At 34.1% G+C, this 21,600-nt stretch overlaps 1 protein-coding gene across 3 annotated transcripts; it reads right to left on the reverse strand.

Moving 5' to 3' along the window:
* Nucleotides 1–943: 943 nt before the first annotated feature.
* Nucleotides 944–20,518, reverse strand: LOC124371724. Of its 3 annotated transcripts, none has more exons than XM_046830060.1 (6): nucleotides 18,154–18,489; nucleotides 17,930–18,025; nucleotides 16,266–16,359; nucleotides 14,356–14,429; nucleotides 11,884–12,037; nucleotides 944–1,093 (listed from the first exon to the last, which is right to left on the reverse strand). In XM_046830060.1, exons 2-6 carry the CDS (start codon nucleotides 18,002–18,004, stop codon nucleotides 1,005–1,007), a joined length of 486 nt encoding a protein of 161 aa, XP_046686016.1. In that variant the 5' UTR covers nucleotides 18,005–18,025; nucleotides 18,154–18,489; the 3' UTR covers nucleotides 944–1,004. The 3 variants fall into 3 exon arrangements, with proteins under 3 accessions (XP_046686016.1, XP_046686015.1, XP_046686017.1); XM_046830059.1 differs by lacking the exon at nucleotides 18,154–18,489 and adding an exon at nucleotides 20,279–20,516 and having other exon boundaries at nucleotides 945–1,093; XM_046830061.1 differs by lacking the exons at nucleotides 944–1,093; nucleotides 18,154–18,489 and adding exons at nucleotides 11,122–11,346; nucleotides 20,279–20,518.
* Nucleotides 20,519–21,600: the final 1,082 nt, after the last annotated feature.

Consider the following 21,600-nt stretch of genomic DNA (forward strand, 5'->3'; position numbering starts at 1 on the left):
AAATTACTTGTTGAAATCTGCATTACGATAATATATATTGTGTCATCCTATGGGGGATATGAAGTCATTGTGGTTAAGGGAATATAACTTAGGCGAGTTTATGGACTAAAGATGATAAGCCTTAAGGTGACAGTACTATATCCCTTTGGATCGTCTCCTATTTTCGGACATCTGCTAGTAGAATAGGCTATGTTAAGATTCAAAGGATCATTTCAACCACCAAGATTTAGGGATGTCATTTGGAAGTACCCTTGAATCGGCACAGGATGATTGAAATTCCTAGCAGACAATTTTGAAGCATCAATCGGAAAAGCCTTTAATTGGCACTTGATGATTGAAGCAGTCAGTATGTCCGCACGTTATCTCAAGAACGATCTGACCTGTAGACAGATTTTGTGCGCAACCACGGAGAAAAGTGTTTCGTGGCATGTGGCGTTGCATGTTCTTACCTTGTATTCATTTGGGTTCTGTGCTAATTTTAACAGTGAAAGTTTCCCAAACGGCATTAGACAGATTAGGATCTGTGTCTAATTACAAGCTACGACTTCAGGATTGTTAGGAGCTAGGACTTCTAGATTAAATATTAGTTTTCAATAAAATATGGCAATTTTGAATATTTTCAATATGTCTTAGAAAATTATTTGTTTATAAATGACATTACAACACTTTCCTTCTTGAAAAATAAATGCCACATCGTAATTGCAAATTTCATTATATGAACATACATCATGTATGAAGAAGGCTACGATAATAGTGCAAATGACAACAACAAAGTTTAAATTTTAAAACTTGAAATCTTTAAAAAGTTTGTCCTTTAAATTAGTTTTCTACTTTGTTAATTGGTGTATTCATCAGTGCAAAAGTTCTATTCACAATATGTAAAGATCTGCCGAAAGCCTAAGATATCTTACTGTACCTTCAAGGTAAACAATGCTAGGGACTTATAGCCCTTTCCCTCCACAATACCGGGATCATCTGTTGGAGGGCTTTGTTGTCCAGACTAATCACAGGAGATCAGAGCCCTCGTGTAGCACGTCTATTGTTCGTGTCCCAACCGTGTGCAAACTGGCGTTGAAAGACGGAATGTCTGCATCTGCAGAATTAACAGTTGCTGTTTATCACTTCCAGTAAAACTGAATCAGTAATTAATGATGCAAAATATAGTTTATTCGGTTATTATAAGGAGGGGTAGAATGTGGTTTACCCCCTGTATATTTATTTTATCATATGTCGATGAAATTATAAAATATGAACACTGAATGTATAAAAAGGATTCAACTCTAAATTAAATTATGAAATTAAACAGATTCTTAAATAAATATAAACAATTTAATAGCTTCATATTAAGTTTCTTAAGCTCACCATTATTGGAAGTAATCATCACCTGTTTTTAGTTGTAACATTGGTTAGACATATGATAAATAAAAAATTATATAATTATAAAAATTATTATAAGAGAGTGGTTTGATAAATAGCCGAAGCGATCGTACGAAATAGTGTATTTAGCCCTTGAAGGCGTGGCGCACTACCAAAATGGTTTTGGGTCGGTTTCCGCCATAAACACATAAAGCAAAAAAATAACATTTGAGTCTATGTTTCTGTTTCCAATTTTATTTACTTCTCCCTAGTTTTTTCCCTCATATACTTTCTTTTTCTGCACCGAAACAAAACGTGCTGCCAGTTAGTGGCTACAGAGGTTAAAACTTCACTTAACTCCTAAATTTGGCACAAAACACCCGCATTTTTAATTTTTAATAAATAAACTGTATACAACTTCTTCATATTTAGAAAATTTAAGTTAAGGATGCTATTGTGATTAAACTGAAAAGAATTTCTAACTCACTCTGGAAAACTCTATTACCTTTGAGAACCCATATTTCAACTTACTCCTTTATTGAATGCTCTTATAATAATAGTATTAATTTAAAAAGCTATTAGAAAAAGTAAAAATATGAAATGTTTTAGTAAAATATTAGTTAGTGTATTTTACAATAGCTAATTCTTCTAATATGAGACAGCTATGAGGGAAGATATTATTATTCATTTTTAACTTAGCTGTTTTTTGTCGAGCTACCTAAAACCCAAAGCGAATAAACAGAGGTAATGAGTATTGCAATGGTAAAGGGGTTCAATAATCGTATAGGCTTTGGTTGAGGAAGCCATTTACAGCCATTAGCAGGCCATTAACTGCGAACTGCGAGGACGGCTGCAGCATTATCGAATTTGAGCAGTCAATTTGGGATTGGCTTATTTAAGCGTTCCATTGCTGCTCACAAAGGTTATGTAATGATTTGTGACGTCAGTATATCGAGTTCAATTTGGTTATGATCTGTGTACACTAAACTATTCTAGTTTAAAAACCATAATTATTTGGATCGCATAAAGGTTGCAAGTTTTATTTAAAGACAGGTAAATTGTTTTAATAATACCACCTGGGTAATAATAATATTTTGTTTGTAATAATAAAATAATGATCATTTTAGGCTGAGCGTCAGCAAATGTTATCACTTGGCTGAAGACTTTGTTTCTTTGTCTGTTTATACATATTTCTTTCTGTCTACACATCACTTGAGATAAACAGCGTGCGTATACACTTGTAATTTATTATAAACATGCCTGCATTCTATACAAGGAACATTGAGTGTACGTCAATCCATGTGATTTGCATGAGCATTAGCGAATATTTTTACACTGCCATTATGAATATCCATGATGGCAATGAGATAGTCGCAGAGTAAGTCGTTTTTGGCTGAACATTAGCGAAGCTTGTATCTCAAGGTGCTAAAACATTTCATTCCTGTATTTCACCTCTTGATATATTGAGGACGAATATACATATAGGTTAGGCACATGGAAAGTGTATTAATTTGTGGTATTTGGCGAAATTCGTTGGAAATCACGCTTGGGCGATAATGTTTTCAGTGTTGGTTTTTTTAAATACATTTGGAACATACTGAGCTCAATCATATGTCATTTTTACAAGTAACATAGTAATAAATATAACTATATATAGGCTTTAAATTATGCATTAAAAATCAGCGAAGCATATAACACTTTTGGTATGGCGTACATCTATCTTGTCTATTATAATGAAATTTATATATTGACATAGATTCAAAGACTGAATGGTCCCATGTTGATTCTGCGGTGCACGATTTACGTGTTGTAACTTTAGAATTTAAGAAATAAATATAATACAACTAAACAATACCCTGGTTCTCAGTATAAATTCTCAACAGCAGAGTGTTGAATCAAAAACTACCTAACGAACTAGCTAATCACCATAGCTATTGGTTACATAGCTGTAAAGTATAAAACTTTGCTATTTTACAATAATATTTATACAAGCACCCATTATATTGTTTTTGTTATATTGTATACTTTCTTGTATTATTGCTTATTTCATAGTTAGTTGTTACAATATTTGTCATTATTATACAATTTATGGCTGATCCTTGTTATCTTATTCGTTGTTAATGTTTATTGTTTTATTTATTTGCTGAGAATTAGTGAAATTGTATGTTATGGAATTAGCAATCATTCTCTGTCTTCCATCAAAACCTGTTTCTCGAGGGGTATGGAAAATTTTAATTTCTGTCTGTCCACAAGATTGCTCGAGTACTCCTAGTATGTTAATTCGTTGCATAATGTTTCACAACAAAGGTTGCAATGTTTTGCATATTTTTCATCTCTAGAAATCGTAATAAGCGTAATATACATAATTACAAGGGCATAGTAACGTTAGTTGTATGTTAATTCGTTGCATAATGTTTCACAACTAAGGTTGCAATGTCTTTCACATTGTTGATCTCTAGAAATCATAATAAGCGTAATATACATTATTACAAGGGCACAGTAACCTTGGTTGTAATAAAAACACAGGATGTTGAGGATAAAATATAAAATTTAATACAACAAAGTAATATCACAACAGATTATCCAGTCAGATGGGTCTACAATTTGTTACAGACACCAGTATTTCGTTGTTTGATGTTTTACAACAAGTCAAGTGTAAACCACTGTGAAAAATTAGATTGTGATGTGCACATCGGGCATTGGTGTTTGCTCGCTGCCCCAACACGATGGTTTAAAACCACGTGCTTACGCGCTATTGTTTTTCAATGTATATACATTTACTTTCCAAAATTCAAAGCTACAATTTTCTATACACGTTATTACATGTTTGTCTATCCATGTACACGTCTATACATATTTGTGGATGAGATAGAAGAACGGAATTTGTGGTAACTAAGAGTTATTGAAACCTCTTTTGCAATCTGATGACGAAATATTTTTTTGGGTGTCTGTCTGTATTCCACGGTAATGTTAGGATAACAATATAAATGTGTTACTGGGTTTTAGTTGCCTTATGATCCCTAATATCAAAATCTTATTTAATTTAATTGACTATATCAAAGTCTTTCTTAGATTCGTTTAATAATCTCGTTAACAATGATGATTACTAATTTCGTTCGTATAATACCTTAGATAGTACATAGAAGTACAGAAGTAAGAAGTTAAATTCTTAATGCATAGATTATCTAGTAAAAAAATTTATGGATACCACAAGTTGTAATATACACATGTGTTAAATTTTTGTGTAAATGCTTCATTTATAGTAATTTTATCATTTACAATTTAAAAAATGTTGATCGGGCGACAGATTAAGGAGGGTCAAAAAATGTTCATTTGGAATAACCTTTTATAATGTTTTTGTCACAGCTCCTACACAAACCTTTACCGAACACAGAAAAATAGAAAACAATATATATTTTTGCCACAAGGACATAGTCATTAAAAGTTTGAATATTGGGTAAATTTGTAACCAAGCCCAAACAAAGACTCGTGAACAAAAAAATTTCAAGTTTTAATGTACGTATTAGCTGATAATATTTTAATGTCTGAAAGATGTTGTTAATTAATTACGTAAAGCTAAAAATATGACATGTTTAAAAAAATATTGTTTAACATTTTGGAACTTTTCCGTTAAATCGCTACCAATACATGCTTAGTGAATCGGTTAATTCACTAACACCCGATGTGACTAATATACAGTGTATTTTTGCAACGCAGTGTTTTGTATTGTACGTAATTTTGTAACTGATAAGCTGTGCGCACTTTCTTTATCTTATCGCCACGAGATAAGGCGCGCGCTGGTCAGACTGAACACAATGCGCAAAGTACCGGTGTAGTGGCAACAGTGTTAAACCTCGGGTACCAGCGTTAAACGTTGCTCATTGCGTGACTCATAAATCAATTATATCTCAAGAGTTTATTTAGTTAAAATTTTAGATAGCAAATAAGTATTTTATCACAAGATAGTTAACAATATTAATAAGGGAATCATTAAATCATTTCAATATTTTAATACTGATTGGCTGAGCGTCAGTGACAAAGAAAGAAATTAAAAATATATTGAAAAACAGTACTAATGATAGTTTTTACTTGTAAGGTTGGGTGGGGCACAAAAATTCAGAGAGTGAGTAAAAACAGTTTTTTCACAAGAAAGTCTTTTTAGTTTGTTTTTAAAAGATGCAAGTGAAGTGCTGGCTTTTAAATAATCTGGCAATCTGTTTTAAATTGTAGGTCCTAAATATTCTATTGATTTGCGGAACATATTGTTACTATGGTGGGGTACTGTTAAACTATTTTTATTTCTGGTGGGATATATATGATTGTGGGTAGGAAAATCGGTAATGTGTTTAAAAGTGTAAATTGATACGGAATAGATAAAAATGGAGGGGAGGGTTAGTATACGTTCTTGGTGAAACACTTGCCTACAGCTCTCCAGGCCCCTCAACCCAAACACTAAACGAATAGCCCTCTTTTGCAATTTTGAATACTCTTTGTAACAGAGAAGATGAAGCAGTTCCCCATGACATTATGCCATAATGACATCACAGAGGAAAAGTAACCATCAATATACCATTTTCAGTGCACTACTTTTCAGAAAATTTGAAAGACATCTTAAGGAAAACAATATCGAGTTGAGCTTAGAGCAAAGGGCCTCCACATGCTGACGCCAAGAAAAACAAGCATCCAGATGAACGCCCAAGAAACATACTGAATCAACCTCAATGATGTCAACCTCGTCTAAAGCAATAAAACCCTTAGAAACTGTCTGAGATCGAAAGTGAAGAATGGATGTTTTGTCAACATTGAGGAATAAATTGTTGCGAATGAACCAAGAGTTCATTTTTTCGATTGTAGTGTTTAATTGAAGATTTAACGCTATTGAAGAGTCTGCCCTAACAATGACCGTGGTGTCATCAGCATATTGAGTGACGCGAGCCTCAGGGACACAAGAGCTTAAGTCGTTTACATATAAGGCAAAGAGAAGAGGTCCCAAGATAGAACCTTGAGGAACACCCATGGAGACCTCAACGAAATCTGACTGTGCCGTACTCTGGTAACGATTTGAAAGGTAGGACCTGAACCACAGCAGGGGACAACCTCTGATGCCGTAGAGTTCAAGCTTATTAAGGAGTTTCAGATGGTTTAACTGTATCAAACGCTCTCGTGAGGTCGCAAAAAACACCAGCTACGTGATTCTGATTGTTAAGATGAGTAAATACATATTTGGAAAATTGGCAATAGCATCGGTGGTGGATTTAGAAGGAACAAAATCCAAATTGGGTGTCACTCAGAATGGAATTTCTGATTAGAAAGTCTGTTAGTCCTAACATGAATGAGACGTTCGAAGACTTTGCTGATGGTTGGTAAAATTGATATGGGACGATACTGTTGAGGCGAAGACCTACTGCCTTTCTTGAAAACCGGAAATGACCTTAGAGAGCTTCATATCCGATGGAAACTTCCCCTGAAGAACTGAGTTGTTGAACAATTGAGTTAAAGGAGGGCTCAAGGGTGAAGCAACCCGTCTAATTACTGAAGGACTCATTCCAAAAACGTCAGGTGTTGAACTGGTTTTCAAAGATGAAATAGTATTGAACATTTCATGGAGCGTTGTTGTTGGGGCTATGAAGAAACTTGATGGACAGTGGTGTATTTTAGAAGAGCTGTTAGTGCAACCTATTTGTTCCGTTTATGGTTCTAGCCAGTGGGGCACTCATAAAAAAATTGTTAAACATTTCAGCGATATGACGTGGGTCAGAGACTGCAGCTCCATTATCTTGTAGCTCCTGAATATGTCTTTTCCTATCTGTTTGCTTTCCAGAGTTTTCAGACACTATGTTCCATACAGTTTTGGCAACATTCTTACTCTTATTCAGACGGCTTTCGATCTGAGATGTTTTCAGAGATGAAAATTTAGTAACTTGTAGTTTCTCTTATTGACCTTATACAATATCCTATGCTGTTCAGAAGGATAGTCACGCTGCAAAATATACAGGTCCTTGAGATGTTCTCTGGCCAAGAGAACTTCTCCTGTCAACCAACCAGGCCTTTGACGTTTTTTACGCTTCGATGTGACTAAAGGAAAGGCCTGGTTAAAGCAGGATGATACTTGACTGAGGAATAACGAGTATTGGTCATTTATGTCCTCGTATAAGAAAATATTATCCCAATCAACTGAATCTAAAAGTTCATAAAGAACATTAATATTTCTGTCTGAGAAAACTCGGTAAGGGGCAGAGTTACACCCCTTAGATGTAATTGACTGAATTACGGCTGTAACAAGCTGTGCTTCATGATCGGACAAACAGGAAGGGACCACCTCAGCTCTCACATGGTCAGGCTCGGATATTAGTTAAAATATTATCGATGCATGAACCTCCTGTTGGTGATGGGCGGGTCACTGATGAAATCTGAGCTCTAATTGAAAAACTTTGAAAAATGTCGGAAAATAGTAAAAACTGCCTGTCATATTGCCTATCAAAATGAAAAATTGAAATCCCCACAGACAAATATCCTCAGATCAGGTTTATGTAGGATTCTAAGCGATTCCCTCAAAACATTTCAAAAACAATGAAAAATCGCCCTGGGGGGATCTGTAAATAGTGATGATAGTAGTGTTTAATTCAACTATGTGAATGGTGACGGATTCAAAATTAAGTTCTGAGTTCAGGTGAGAGGTAACCTGCTTTTTCCACAACGGTATACGAAAAAGAATCACTGACCAGAGCACATACTCCGCCCCTGATCCTATCAGACCTGCAGAAGCCACCTGCCACCCAATAGCCCTGAACACTCAGCGCAGCAAAGTTGTTTTTAGATAGCCAGTGCTCGGTTACACAAGCAATGTCGACATTCCTACTGTGTAGCAGAGCTTCTAAAGGACCAGTTTTTGTTGGAAATTGATTGAATGTTTTGGTGCAGAATCTTGATAGGCGGAGTCTGTTGGACTGACTCTATAAAAAAGAGTTGCTAGTATCCGAGAACATTGGCGAGGCCGACGGAAGAGCCATGGGGTCAATTTGCTCCTTGTCAGAACAAGAGATGGTTGTGATTGTGGTATTATAGGGAGTTGATGCAGAAGAAGACAGGTCAGACAGAGGATATGATGTGTCAGGTGAAGAGCTGGTAAAGGTACTGGGACTGGAGGCAGTTTGACAATTGTTTTGGTATGGTATAAAATTTGATCCGGGGTGGCCCCTCAACTGCTGCTCAGGAAACAATGCATTCAGGCCACTTAGATAGTTTAACACCAAAAAGACTCTTGCCTGCTTTACTTAGATGCTTGCCCACTCTTTGCAAAGAGCCTCTTAGCCAGGAAGTGATTTAAAAGAACCAGAGGGGTTTTAGTTGTTACTGACAGAGAAATGTACATATTGTTGACACACTCTATCTCAAAGGCTTTTTGCAGGATGCTGTTTCAGCAGTTGAGGTACTTCGGTAAGAACTATTTTACATGAAAAAGTATTAATTATATGTAACAACATTCCCTTAACCTTTAAACAGTGACCAAGGCTTGTATTGTTAGTGCCTCCAAACAATTAAAACAATGTCATTTTCATTAAAAGCTTTCCTACAACTGCTTAGCTTCGAAAAGAACAAATGCCATAGGGGCGCCTGGGTAGCAATGTTCGAAAACCTCTGCATTTTTTAAAAGGGGCTGTAATGTTTCCCTTAAGATCCCTGGAGTGACTATCGCCCATAAATATGAATTTTTACACTTTGGTGTCAGTCCGGGCTCAGTAGACAAAACAGCTTTGTCCCATGGGGTATTACTGGTTGGTGATGCTTTGTTTAGTATTACTTTACTAGAGTTTCCATTAAGAGCTATTGTTTTTATTGTATTTAGAGACATATGATTTGGCATTTTTTATCAACTCAAAACCACAACTAAAACTGTCTTTTTGTTGCTTACAATTTTTTTCTTCAAACGAAATGTTTTGGTTACTGAGGACTTTGTCAAGGCTGTTACAAAAATCAAGAGCACAAGTACTGTTTGACTCCTCGCAGGGAATCTAAGTGAACATACTTGCCCTCAACCCCTGTTCAAAATAATCAGGCTCCAGTGAGTGCCCTCACTGTTTACAGTGTGATTGTAAATTTTGCGTGGAACCATGCTTAGGAGGCAAAGTAGAGTTACTTATGGGGGCTAGCAAGAGTTTAAAATTAGAACCTGTAATAAAGGAGGGCTGAGACTGAGAGTAAAGAAACCTAATATCAAGGCACTCAGCCGGTGACAACACTAGTACCAGCCTCGTCAGAATTCAGGTCCCTGATACCATCCCAAACCTCCTCATCACTCAGCCAAGTGGTTCGTTTAACTCTAGAGTTTCCCAGTCTTTGGCAAGTTTTTATTCCTCGAACTCATGCTTTGGGCACCGTTCAAGGTTGAGCCGGAGGAAGGCGGCGGGACAGGACACCGCAGCCCAACAGGCGCCACAGACGGTGGGTGGAAAGGTAAATCAGTCTGCGTCGCTGTAGAACTCAGAGTCACTGGCAGGGGATGCTGATGCTGGCAACCATCATCATGAACCACGCTGGACTGCGGATGGAAAGGTAACTCAGTCTGCGTCGCAGTAGAATTCAGAGTCACTGGCAGGGGATGCTGATGCTGGCAACCATCATCATGAACCACGCTGGATTGCGGATGGAAAGGTAACTCGGTCTGCGTCGCAATAGAATTCAGAGTTACAGGCAGGGGATGCAGGCAACCATCGCCATGACCCACACTGGATTGTGATGCCGTAAGACCAGCGATCATCTCCTGAGCCCTCTCCAACTCAAGAGTCAGACGCTGAATCTCGTCTACAAGGGGAAGACTGTGCAGACCTCAAGACCTGCAGTTTATGTACCAGGTCGTCCTTAGATTCCAAAAACAAAGAATTATTATTTTATTTTATTTTATTTTATTTTATTTTTATTTTATTTTATTTTATTTTATACATATTGACAATTCTCGATACATGTTAATGTTAATGAGAAATAAATGATTTTGATTTGATTTGATTTGATTTGATTTGATTTGAGTGAAGGAACCAGAAAGCTTAATATGTTGTATGTGTGTCTGTCTGCTTCATATGTATAGAACGAACTGATCTATAAACAAGAACTGATCTATAAACAAGAGCTTCATTTCTATACCGAGATTGAGACAGGTCACTCAATGAAATTTGAATCTGGGTAAACGATATATTTTTTATTTGACTTATGGGTAGCCATGATACCAAAAATACAATCACAAAGTAGATAAATTTGTAAAAAAACTGAATACAACCATCATATGACGTTCTAGGATATGACATGGTTACACAAAACATACTCAAAAATTTGCATGTAACATCACCAAAGCCTGTTATGCGACTCGTGGTGTTCTGTTCTCCTATCTTATTAATGTATTATTTATTTCGTTGCACAGTATGATCATCTGCATCAGTATCTCGTAACACCATAGCTCATAGTTTTATATTTATGACCGTTAATTTGCGATGCAAATTATCTTTCCATTAAAGTGACAATGTAAATTTATAACCGTAGAAGTCTTACAGTGTTTAAGAAGTATTTATTGTATTAGATAAAACTATATTACATTAAATCATTTATTGTTTTTATATCATTACGAAATTAAAATTCAGTCATGTAAAGTAATTATAACTAATACTGTAAAAAATAAGGTTGTTGTATTTTATAAACATCGTAACACTAATAGACGAATTCAAAAGCCTTCGACATGTTTATTATAAAACGAACATTCCATTAAAGTTTAGTCATATAACATTGCATATTGATTGTGGTAAAAATCCACTGCTATATACGATCACATAACTAGCGTACACTAGTACACCGTAATAGTTCGAAATATTTACAGCCTATCACAATGGTGATAATGTTGACGATGGTTTCATTGAGATCACGTCTGTATTAATGGTGCGTAGATGTCTTCAGTAATGATTCGATAGTAGCTGTACGCTGCCAGGAGGTAGTACACCGCTAGACCTGTACATATACAAGAAGAAACTATATTTCTGTACTGTTATAACCCTTTACTAGTCACTATCACTATTGTTATATGTTTACAAAATGTAGAGCACAACGTTTCGATGATTGATACCTAACCTCTTCATCAGGTGAAAATGTTATTAACACATAAGAAAAGAAAAAAGAAAAGAAAACTCTTGACTCCAAGCAGATTTCAGGTAGTTTGGTTTTTGGTGTTCAGGTATGCTTGACACCTTATCTTTCTCTTCTTTCTTTCTCTCTTTTTTTATGTATTAATAATATTTCCACCACATGAAGGGGATATTTTTCAATCCTATAAACGATTTGGTATGCGTTTTGTAATATATAACGATGGCAAATGTCAGAAATCCTATTAATCTTTCAAACATTCCATCGTCGAAACTAAAATTTAAACAAAGAATTGATCACTAAACAAATTAATAAAATCTTTGTGGACTTACATCCGATATTTTCAAGACTTTTGTCCAAAGACTATGAAGTATTCAGATATATATTTCAAGCAAACAAAGTTACCGTAGTTCAAAGCGAGGAATCCCACGAAGATGTAGATGTCTTGGCTTGAAAACGTGGAGTGCTCCAAAACGAGGTAGAGGAAGAACTCAATAAGCGACGCAATGTGGAGAAGGGTTTCAAGTTTCACATACTCAAGTATGTAGTAACTCTTTCTCTGTCAGGAACAAAATTATGTGTTATCCTACAAAACAAATAAATAAAATACAACTGCAACTTATTGCTTGGTAAAATATTCTATAATATTAAATAAAAACTATAGTTTAAATAATAATATAAATGAAATATCTTTTTTAAATTATGGTGCTTATACTTTTTGTCTACTCGTATTTTACTTTTATTTTTGTGTGCGTGTTATATTTAAACAAAGTGTTCCAATTTTAGGGTATTGTTCTAATAGTTGATCCAATATAAGTTGACAAACTCCATAACTGTTTATAAATTAAAACAGTGACAATCTATATTATTGAAATTTTTTATTGAATCATTTAATATTTAGACACATATTGGTATCAATCGAAAGTTGTTACACTCTAGATTTTCCTTCTGTGTATTTTATATACATTCCAGTATAGTTGCTGTGCCCCATGGGCTTCTATTTTTTCCCATGTTAATCTATAGGTGTTGTTATATTGTTTATTTAAAAATAGCTGATTAACTAAACATACATTTGTAGCTTAGCCAGTTATTATCAATCAACTAACCTACCCAATATCAGCTGATTGGTTGTAATATCCACTAACCAACACAATACTCGCTGATTGGTTGTAACAATGAAATGCCATGTGAAACATCATACTGTGGTTTCTTTACAAAACGTTTTAGGTTTAAAAGGTAAAAAATATATAAAAACTGTTGTAGCTGGCTAAAAATATTTTCTATTTGCATTTTTAGTATTTGAATAGGTTCTTCTGATTTTACAGTACTACAAAATTCAAAATCAAATCATAAAAATTGTAAATACTGAATAACTAAATACTGTTTGTGTGGTACATTCCATCGATTTTCACTTCAGTTATGAGTCAGTGATCGAGACAGACGGACATACTGTAGCCTGCCGCTCTTATCTACAAGTGATATTAGGTGATATGAATTAGGTGTATTTTCGTGTTCAGACAATACTGTTCGGCTTTAGCACTAGTGAGAATTATTTTGTCATTGTTTTTATTTACGCTATACTGTATTCTTAATACAACACGAAGTGTAGTGATTATACTAAATATTTATTTATCAAGAATATTTGCAATCTTGCTGCCTTTACTGAATCGGTAGATCCGAAATGCATTCGGATTTTTAGCTGTCTCTTGTACTCAATAATTGATTAACTACAACAAAATTAATTACCACAGATAAAATGGAGAGACTGTATACTTTGGAGATGTGTTAGTGCTTTTTTTACGAAGACTGTTCCCGAGGCTTCTCATTCTCCTTTTGTCAAAGCTCAGCTTCAAAATCAACACTTATTGTGATTTTAAGTTGGGGTGATACCTAGGTTTTAGATATTTGTTGCAATAACTCACATCATTCCAAATTAAAAAATATGCATATAAAAATAATAAATTAAGTAATAAAAATAATAATAAAATACATTTCAATGAAGCTGGTGCAATATGAATGTCTTCTGGGTAGCTTTGATTGCTACTCCATTGTAGATCTTTTGATCAGTTTATAATTTAATTATTTATTAAAGATACTCGTAAATCAACAAAATATTATAAAACTAAGAATATGTCTGGCAAAATGTTTTACTATATAATAATTTATATATTTTTATAAATCAATACCATTTAAGTATAAATATACTTAAATTATAAGCATGAGGCAAACCACCCGTTTGCGCTGTGTAGTGGTTGAACCGAGAACGGTTTAGCACCAAAACATCCAAGATAGAGCAAAACTATATAGTATAAAAATTTAATTTTGTAAGTGAAATGTGTATTGAAATTCATATAGCAATATACATTTTTTTAGATTTTATGAATTTGAAATATTTTAAAATTAGAACTATTACAAAACTTGTAACTGCGCTAAAAGTTGACAACTGTAAAATATTTTTGGAATTAGTCCTTTGTAAAAGGATAAAGATTGGGTAAAAGTTTTAATTACAGGTAACAGTAAGAAGAACTTGGAAACCGTACAACTTTGATATTTTGGACCACGCTGTATAGAAGAATCGAAATAAATTATGTTATAATAATCAGTCAATAGACATTTAAAATGAGATACGGGTCTCGACCTATATTTACATTTTGAAAATCTGTCAAAAATGCCCCGCTTCTTCAAAAAAGCGACATGTTGTTGCATTTTTGGGTCTTAAAAACTATTCTTCCGAATTATTTTTGGTGAAATATGGGGATTTTCGTTAAAACAAAGAAGGTAGTTTCTTCAGTTTAGCCGCTATACATCGCTGAATGGTTATTTGTCTCACCCTGTATAATATTGATAACTTCGTATTGTAAAAGAGCAAATTCTCACCATGTAAACTCCATATAGCAGGAATACAGCAGCGATGGTTTGAATGACGCTGCCACCCAGCAATACATAGAGCGCTGTAAATATACCAACAGTGTTATTAACTTTCAACGTAAGTCTTACATACTGCATGATATTGCAGTCGAACAAATGTATGGATGTGGACACAAATTGTATTAAAGTTTGCATAAAACTAAACATATATATTTTGTCTCCAACCATCTTCAGAGGAGTTTGTAAATGTATAAAACCATAATTGGCCGAGCGTTAGCGAAAAAAATTTCAGTTTCTGTATATCTGTTTGCCTGTTTGTTTCTCCGCCAGGTATCTCGAATATTAACATAAGTATTCGAAAATTGCATGACATTTCATTTATATATAAGTAATATCGAATTCGGATGGTGCATGACATTCCATGGGATACGGCTGAGCATTAGTGAACATCTTTACACAATGGTATTATAGGTAACCACTATGGCTACGCGGAAATATTATAATAAAAATACAGCGTTCATATATGAGATTTGAATATGGGAAATGGGCTGAATTGGTTGGTAAAACATTCGCTACATTAAATTGAGTCCGTCTATAATGTATTACATTAGTTTATTTGTTTATAGAAAAGTCCCCTCCATCGGACTTTGCTGAGCGTTAACGAAGTCTACAGCTCAGGGTTGTATCTCAATATCTTTACAGTTGTACATGTTTTCTTTAGCTATCATTAAGGGTTTTGGAGAAATTCTTCGTCTATGTGTATGTCTGTATATCTGCGTGTGTATTTCCCACTGGATATCTCAAAGAGAAATTTACCGCCGGAATCGTAATTTTACATATAACATAATTTCTACGTAAACAAGTAATGTTTTTTTTATGGATACGTGACATACTTTACATACTCTACCCTACGCAGGATATTTTGAATAACGATTTGATTTGTAGATTTTAACTTTTCCATGAAACTTCATTTCTACGTATATAAGAATTAGTTGAAGGAAGATGCTCCTCTATCCATGGGATTTAATTGAGTGTTATTGCAGCCTGTCACTCAAAAGGATGGCAAAATGGCTCTTCTATATGGCTGGGGGATGTTACTTCTTCTATATCAGATTACATGTCTATCTGTCTGTTCCCACAACATATCAACAATTAAATGAGCTCTAGACATGAGTGAAAACTGTTACGCGATACGTGAACACTCCCGCTTATCTTGCTCTGATAGTTTCAGTAAAACATTTGTTAGGTGAAGATGAATCTCTTCAATTTGGTCAAAATATTCCAGGATTTCATTTTTTGGCAGTTTTATGGTAATTCTCACAATCTGAAAAGGTAAATGATAGTCATGACACCCCTGTATAAGTTAAAAATTAAATAACTATATAAGTAGTGTGGAAGAATAGTAGTAACCCTGGTGATAATGTTTCACAAATATTTATCAAACAACTGATTACAGTTTGTTATTGACGATGGAAGGTTTGACAGGATAACAGAATTTCGTTGTATGGGTCAAAAGGTATAACACAATGTTTCGAGGATTGGAATCTATCCTCTGTGTCAGATAGATGAGGTATTAGTACATACAAAAATAAAGAACAGAAAGAATAATAGAGGGGGAAAGTGTTCAAACATACCCAAAAGCTGCTTGGAGTCCAGTCTAGGCGTTGTAACTGCAGAGAATGCAAGTCCCGAGCACAAATCCCGAGTACGAGAAACACAATCACACATCACACAAGCACGGATGAAAGTTTGACTTTTCACCAACCCTTTTCTTTCCCTTCTTTTCTATGTACTAATACCTCTCCCACCTGACGAAGAGGATAGATTCCAATGCTCGAAATGTTGTATTATACCTTTTGTAACATGTAACGATGAAACATGTCCGAAATCCTGTTATCCTGTCTAGTGTTTACACTTACTTCTTAAGCTTTTCCCCAACAATTGATTTATGCTTGAAGTAGATTCTGAACTATCTGCTATGATCACCCCGCTGAGAGACAATAAAGACAGCAGCTGGAACAGGAAGAAAGTCAGTGAAAATTTGGAGTTTAGAAGAGATAAATCTTTGAATCATCTGACAATTTTGTGTGATATCACCAGTTCCATTCGGTAGACGTGTAGAGAACGGTAACATATTAGATTCCTAGAAATATTCTTGGCACCCGAATTCTATAGTAGTGTTATAATTGTTATCAACTTAAATTTAAATAATACATTATTTTTTAATGATAGTTTTTACTTTATTGCATCATTTTAGACCTAGTAATTTATATTTTATGGTAAATGGACAGTCCTAATTTAAAATATTAGAGGTCTAATAAATATTAGAATGTTGGATAATTTTAAGTTAGAATTGTACATACACGTTTAAATAAATAAGTTATGTAATTCCTACAGCATTGAGGCCGGGATCAATGATTAATCAAATCCAATTGATTTTAGCCAACTGACCTTGGCCCAGTTGTTTTTCTCGGCCCTGTATTATATTATTAGTTTCTCAACGATTGAGATGAACTGGGGAACCTTGCCTAAAAGATTGGTTGTTCGACCAATCAGAGAGCAAGGATAATTGATCCAAATACAACCGCTTAACAACTAGTACATCTGTTATTAATATTTGAATTAATAAGTATGGTTTACACATTTCTTTCGGCTATATTAATACGATTTCCCCACTTTCGATGGAATAATTAAAGTTTATTCTATTTATGACTTTTATAACCGAATAGCTGAGATTGCATTATCTACTTAATAATCTATATTGCTCCCATTTTAAGGGTTATATAAGTGGTCAAAAATGTGCTAACTTCACTGTCGTTTTCAAACCCTTAGTGTCTGAAAAAAGGGCTTACTTTTGTTCTGTATTCTGTGCTATCAAAAACAACAATTATAAGTGAGAACGCACATTGTCTTATAAAATAACAAGTTTTTTAGTTCGTGTATGGTTATATTTTAAAACCAAATTCGGTACCTATTACTGATGAGCGTGCTTTCTTGTTTAATTTCATTGTTGGTGAGTTATCTTATTTCTAAAGATTTGCTATGGTCACCATCGTGAATAAAATACCCCTTTCAGTTTTGAATGTAATGTTGCGGATACAAATAGACTTTCAAAACATTGAACTATTACTCTTTTGTTAAATTCAGAGGCATGGTAAAATATAAAAGAGGAAATGTTATATTTTTAAATTAAAACTGTGTAATTCATTATAATTTTCTTTTGGGAATTATTATTATTATTTGAAAAATAAAGATTGAGCACAAAGCGTTAATATCTCAATTGTTCAAAACAGGGATTCGTTTTGTGGTAATAATAAGTGAAGGTTGTTGTTGCAATGATACCTGTCATGATTGAAACAGGCAAAATTCTGTAAATTTTCCGTAAATTTAAAGTAATATAGGTATGTTATGTATCAAAAGGTTCTTAATTGGGAATCGCCAAATTTATTTTATCTCTATTACATTTATGTTTTGGTTAATAACTAATAAGGTATATTACTTTAGGAATTGTCAAATTTTGAACATCAAGTTGCACAGGATATCAAGTATTCCCTCAGAGTAATACCATAAGTATAATACTTACTGCTTGTGACCAACCCAACAACAACATCCCAGATCTCAAGCTAAAACAGCAACAGCAGAATCGTATTAGCGCCATTTCATCAGCTGTACTCGTATACTGAAACATAAAAATACGAGAGCGTTTAGAAGCCGTACTAAACCTGCACAGTAAAAGTATAAATAAATACTTGAGACTGTTTGGCTCACGCAACATAATACTATTTATATCTAGTTATATTTTATTACATCATGTATTATAGTAGCACGAACAAAATTGGTTTCTTCGAGTGTCGGAGCCCTTCCGCGCGAGTTCTACAATACACTGTTGCAAGTTTTATATAGTAAAATTAAAAGTTCGTTTCAAGATCTTTTTGAATCAAGAAACATAATCAATAAAAAAATATTAATACAATTTGATTTTATAATATGTTTCCTATCACATGTCTCAATCTAATAGACACTTCATGCATATTAAAATAGCAACGTTATAACGGAAACAAGTGTTGGTCGGCAGCGATATGGCAACACCGCCTCAATTATCATCAGACTGCATTGGTGCTGGTTGCTCTAGAGTAAATCTAGAGCGAGATGACTTAACGCTAAATGCCAGCTGTGCATGTGACGTGAGCAGCAGCTCGTCCGCGTCTGACAACAATGTCAAGGTCGCACGCTGTTAATGACTTACAATATGATCTGTCCAACAGTGACGTGATAAACGCCGATTGCTGGCAGTTGTGTGTTAAAAGAGCATTGCCAGTGCTCATTTTATATTAGTTAATGAAATTAGTACAGCCACCAATTAAATAGAGAAACGTGGAATTTAAAAGGTTAAACAGCATCTTCTTTCCAAACCAAATATTTTCGATAACTTCAAGCAGCTTAGTAAGATATATCAATCTAGAATACGTAATTACCTACACTACACATTTTAATAGCTCATGAGAGGAAATTTGAAAACTACTCTAATTAATGTTACAAATCCGTGGGAATGTGCCTTTTTTGGATTAGAATACGTCTGTAAAGGAAAGACAAACGACTGCATTTTGCATTATGTCAGTAAATTTCCCATGGAATATTTCCCTTTTTACTAAATCACATAGATATGTGTTTACGTAAAGTGTTACCTCTCTTTAATAGGATACATGTAATATATCTGAATCTCGTAATTGTATGTGCATATGACTTTTAGTATAGACGTGGTAGCAAAGTAACCATATTTTTGTAACTTTGGGGTTACATACCAATACCTCTTTCCAAAACAGAAAGAAAATGCAGCTTCACAAGGAATAAGTGGAATAGCAGCAAGGTAGTGCCTTTTTTACCTTATAATACTTATACATTTGAGTAGTTAAATTTTTTGTACGCGAAGACGTAGCGCTTGACGTGAGATACTGGAATCACAGACATAACATTCGAATGTTTCACGATGATATAAATAAGTAGCGGTTCATGACTCATGTGTTACGTCTTATAATTTCCGCAAACCACAATTGTACACTAGAAATACATCACTTGGAAAATATTTAAACTTAGCTTACCGATTACTTAGAAAACTTTAGATGGTGATTTTTAGAAAATAATTTTTCTAGGCGAAGATGATGAAATAAAACCTTTAAAGAAATATACCCGATAAATAGAGTTTTAAAGTGTTTATTATATCCCTTAAAAATAAGTGTTTGAAATATCATACTTCTTAATTTTTTATAATCAAATTATTCCATGATAAAGTTTTGAGTAACAGTGTTTACAATAGCCGGTTAGTACAACATGCTAGTGAGCTACACATAGTGAATTCATCTAAACCCTCTGCTTAAACATATTAATTACTGCTTTTAGCATTCCCTATTATCGTTAATGAGTGCTAATATAAACAACGTATGCGTTATATAATTATAAAAGCAAGGTTTAAATTATTTAATTTGTCTTTCCCTTTAATAATTAGTAACTTTTTCAAACAAAAGTCGTTGGCAAATGTATCAAAACCTGACGGTTTATAAAGGAGGTAATTTTACTCCTGAAAAAGCGGAAGGGGAGGGGGGCGTAGAATGTATATCGTATATTTAGTCTATTATTAGGAACATACCTACAAAATTTTTAAATAATTGGTTTGTGGTAAATAACCTACTATATAGCCTGGCAGTCACCGATTTGGTTGAGATTATACTAGCTCCGTCAAGGATTGCGTGGAAATAAGTTGTATAAATACGAAATTGGTTCTATAAACAGCGGGTAAAACATAAATTGCACCACTTCAAAAATGTTTTGGTAAAATCTAAATCAATCATAATAGTAACGTAAACACATGTAAATTGAGATGCAGAATTATTAGGACACACACTCACAGACGTATGACTTTATATATTAAACTCACCGAACAAAAATGTTGTTTTAACCTCAATCCAAACGCCTCAGTCGTCAAATTGAACCAAGCTCGAAGTCACCGTGGCAACATAATAACCGTGATGTAAATATAACAGTAGCGTTAGCACAAGTTCCCTGCCAACAAAAACATTTACTCACAACTGTTCCACTGACACTGAACTCCGGCCGCACAACAATAGCGTTGTAATGATACTCAGCTGACACAGAGATAACCCGCGCTGTAATAGATAGTGCTGCTATCTATCTACTGATAGTGGTATCTCACAGGGAGCGTCGAGTGATTGGCAGTCAAGTGAGTAACTACAGTTCGATCTGTATGTTATCAAGTCCATTTCAACATTCTACGTGAAGCTGTTGTAATCGTTCAATAAAAGCTAAACATATTTTCTTTTATTTCCTGAACTAATCAAATTGTTTCATACTACTTTGTTTTAATTACGTAAGGGCCTCAGTTTTCGTTTTTTAATAGAGATAGTTTAATTAATAGGTTTTTATTTGTCTGTCAAGGCCTCTCAATTTCGTGGCCTTGAAAATAACAATTCATGAGGACAAATATTCGGACTTGTTAGGTTCTGGACGCACTTTAAATTGTTTATTTGTTGGACACTTTGAAATAGCCTGTTGAAAGAGGGTTTCAATGTTTGAAACCCTCTTTCAACAGGCTATACACAGGCCCGGCTTTTGTACAGGCCGTACTTGTTGTACGGTAAGTAAAATTTGAAATAATGCTAAACTAGATGAGACGTGTTAACATGTTAGTAAGAATGAAACAGCTTAATTTGCTGTTATTAAAATTGTTTACATTGGCATTACCATATTGTAAAAAAGTTTTCCATTAATGGTGTTTTTTTATTGATATATATTCAAATATGTCTATTTTTAAGGATTCAAGAAGGAGGCCACTCAATGTTTAGAAAAGGAATAGTTAAAGTTAATTTACATTGTAGAACAAGTCAAATTTGAAAAGATAAAAATCACAAAATAAATATAATCATACAAATTAAAATTTTATTTTATTTAATTGATTTAAAAAATTAAAAATTAATTTCGGCGTAATGGCATACGTAAAAATAAACATATTTTCTGTGCAGAAGAAACGAAGGGGTATCCAAAGCTAGATGAGCGAATTGGTACATAAAAATTTGAATTTCGCCTATACAAACGATAATGCAAACAGTATTAAAGCAAGTATGATGGTGCTATCAGTGTAATTTGCAACAGCTACAAGAAGTTTATTAATGACTAATAACATAAGTTGCTTTGGATTTGACGCTATAGTAAGTGTAAAGAAAGTACATTGGAATCATAATA

The sequence above is a fragment of the Homalodisca vitripennis genome, unplaced genomic scaffold (assembly GCF_021130785.1).
Source record: "Homalodisca vitripennis isolate AUS2020 unplaced genomic scaffold, UT_GWSS_2.1 ScUCBcl_1799;HRSCAF=5879, whole genome shotgun sequence".
Classification (NCBI taxonomy): domain Eukaryota; kingdom Metazoa; phylum Arthropoda; class Insecta; order Hemiptera; family Cicadellidae; genus Homalodisca; species Homalodisca vitripennis.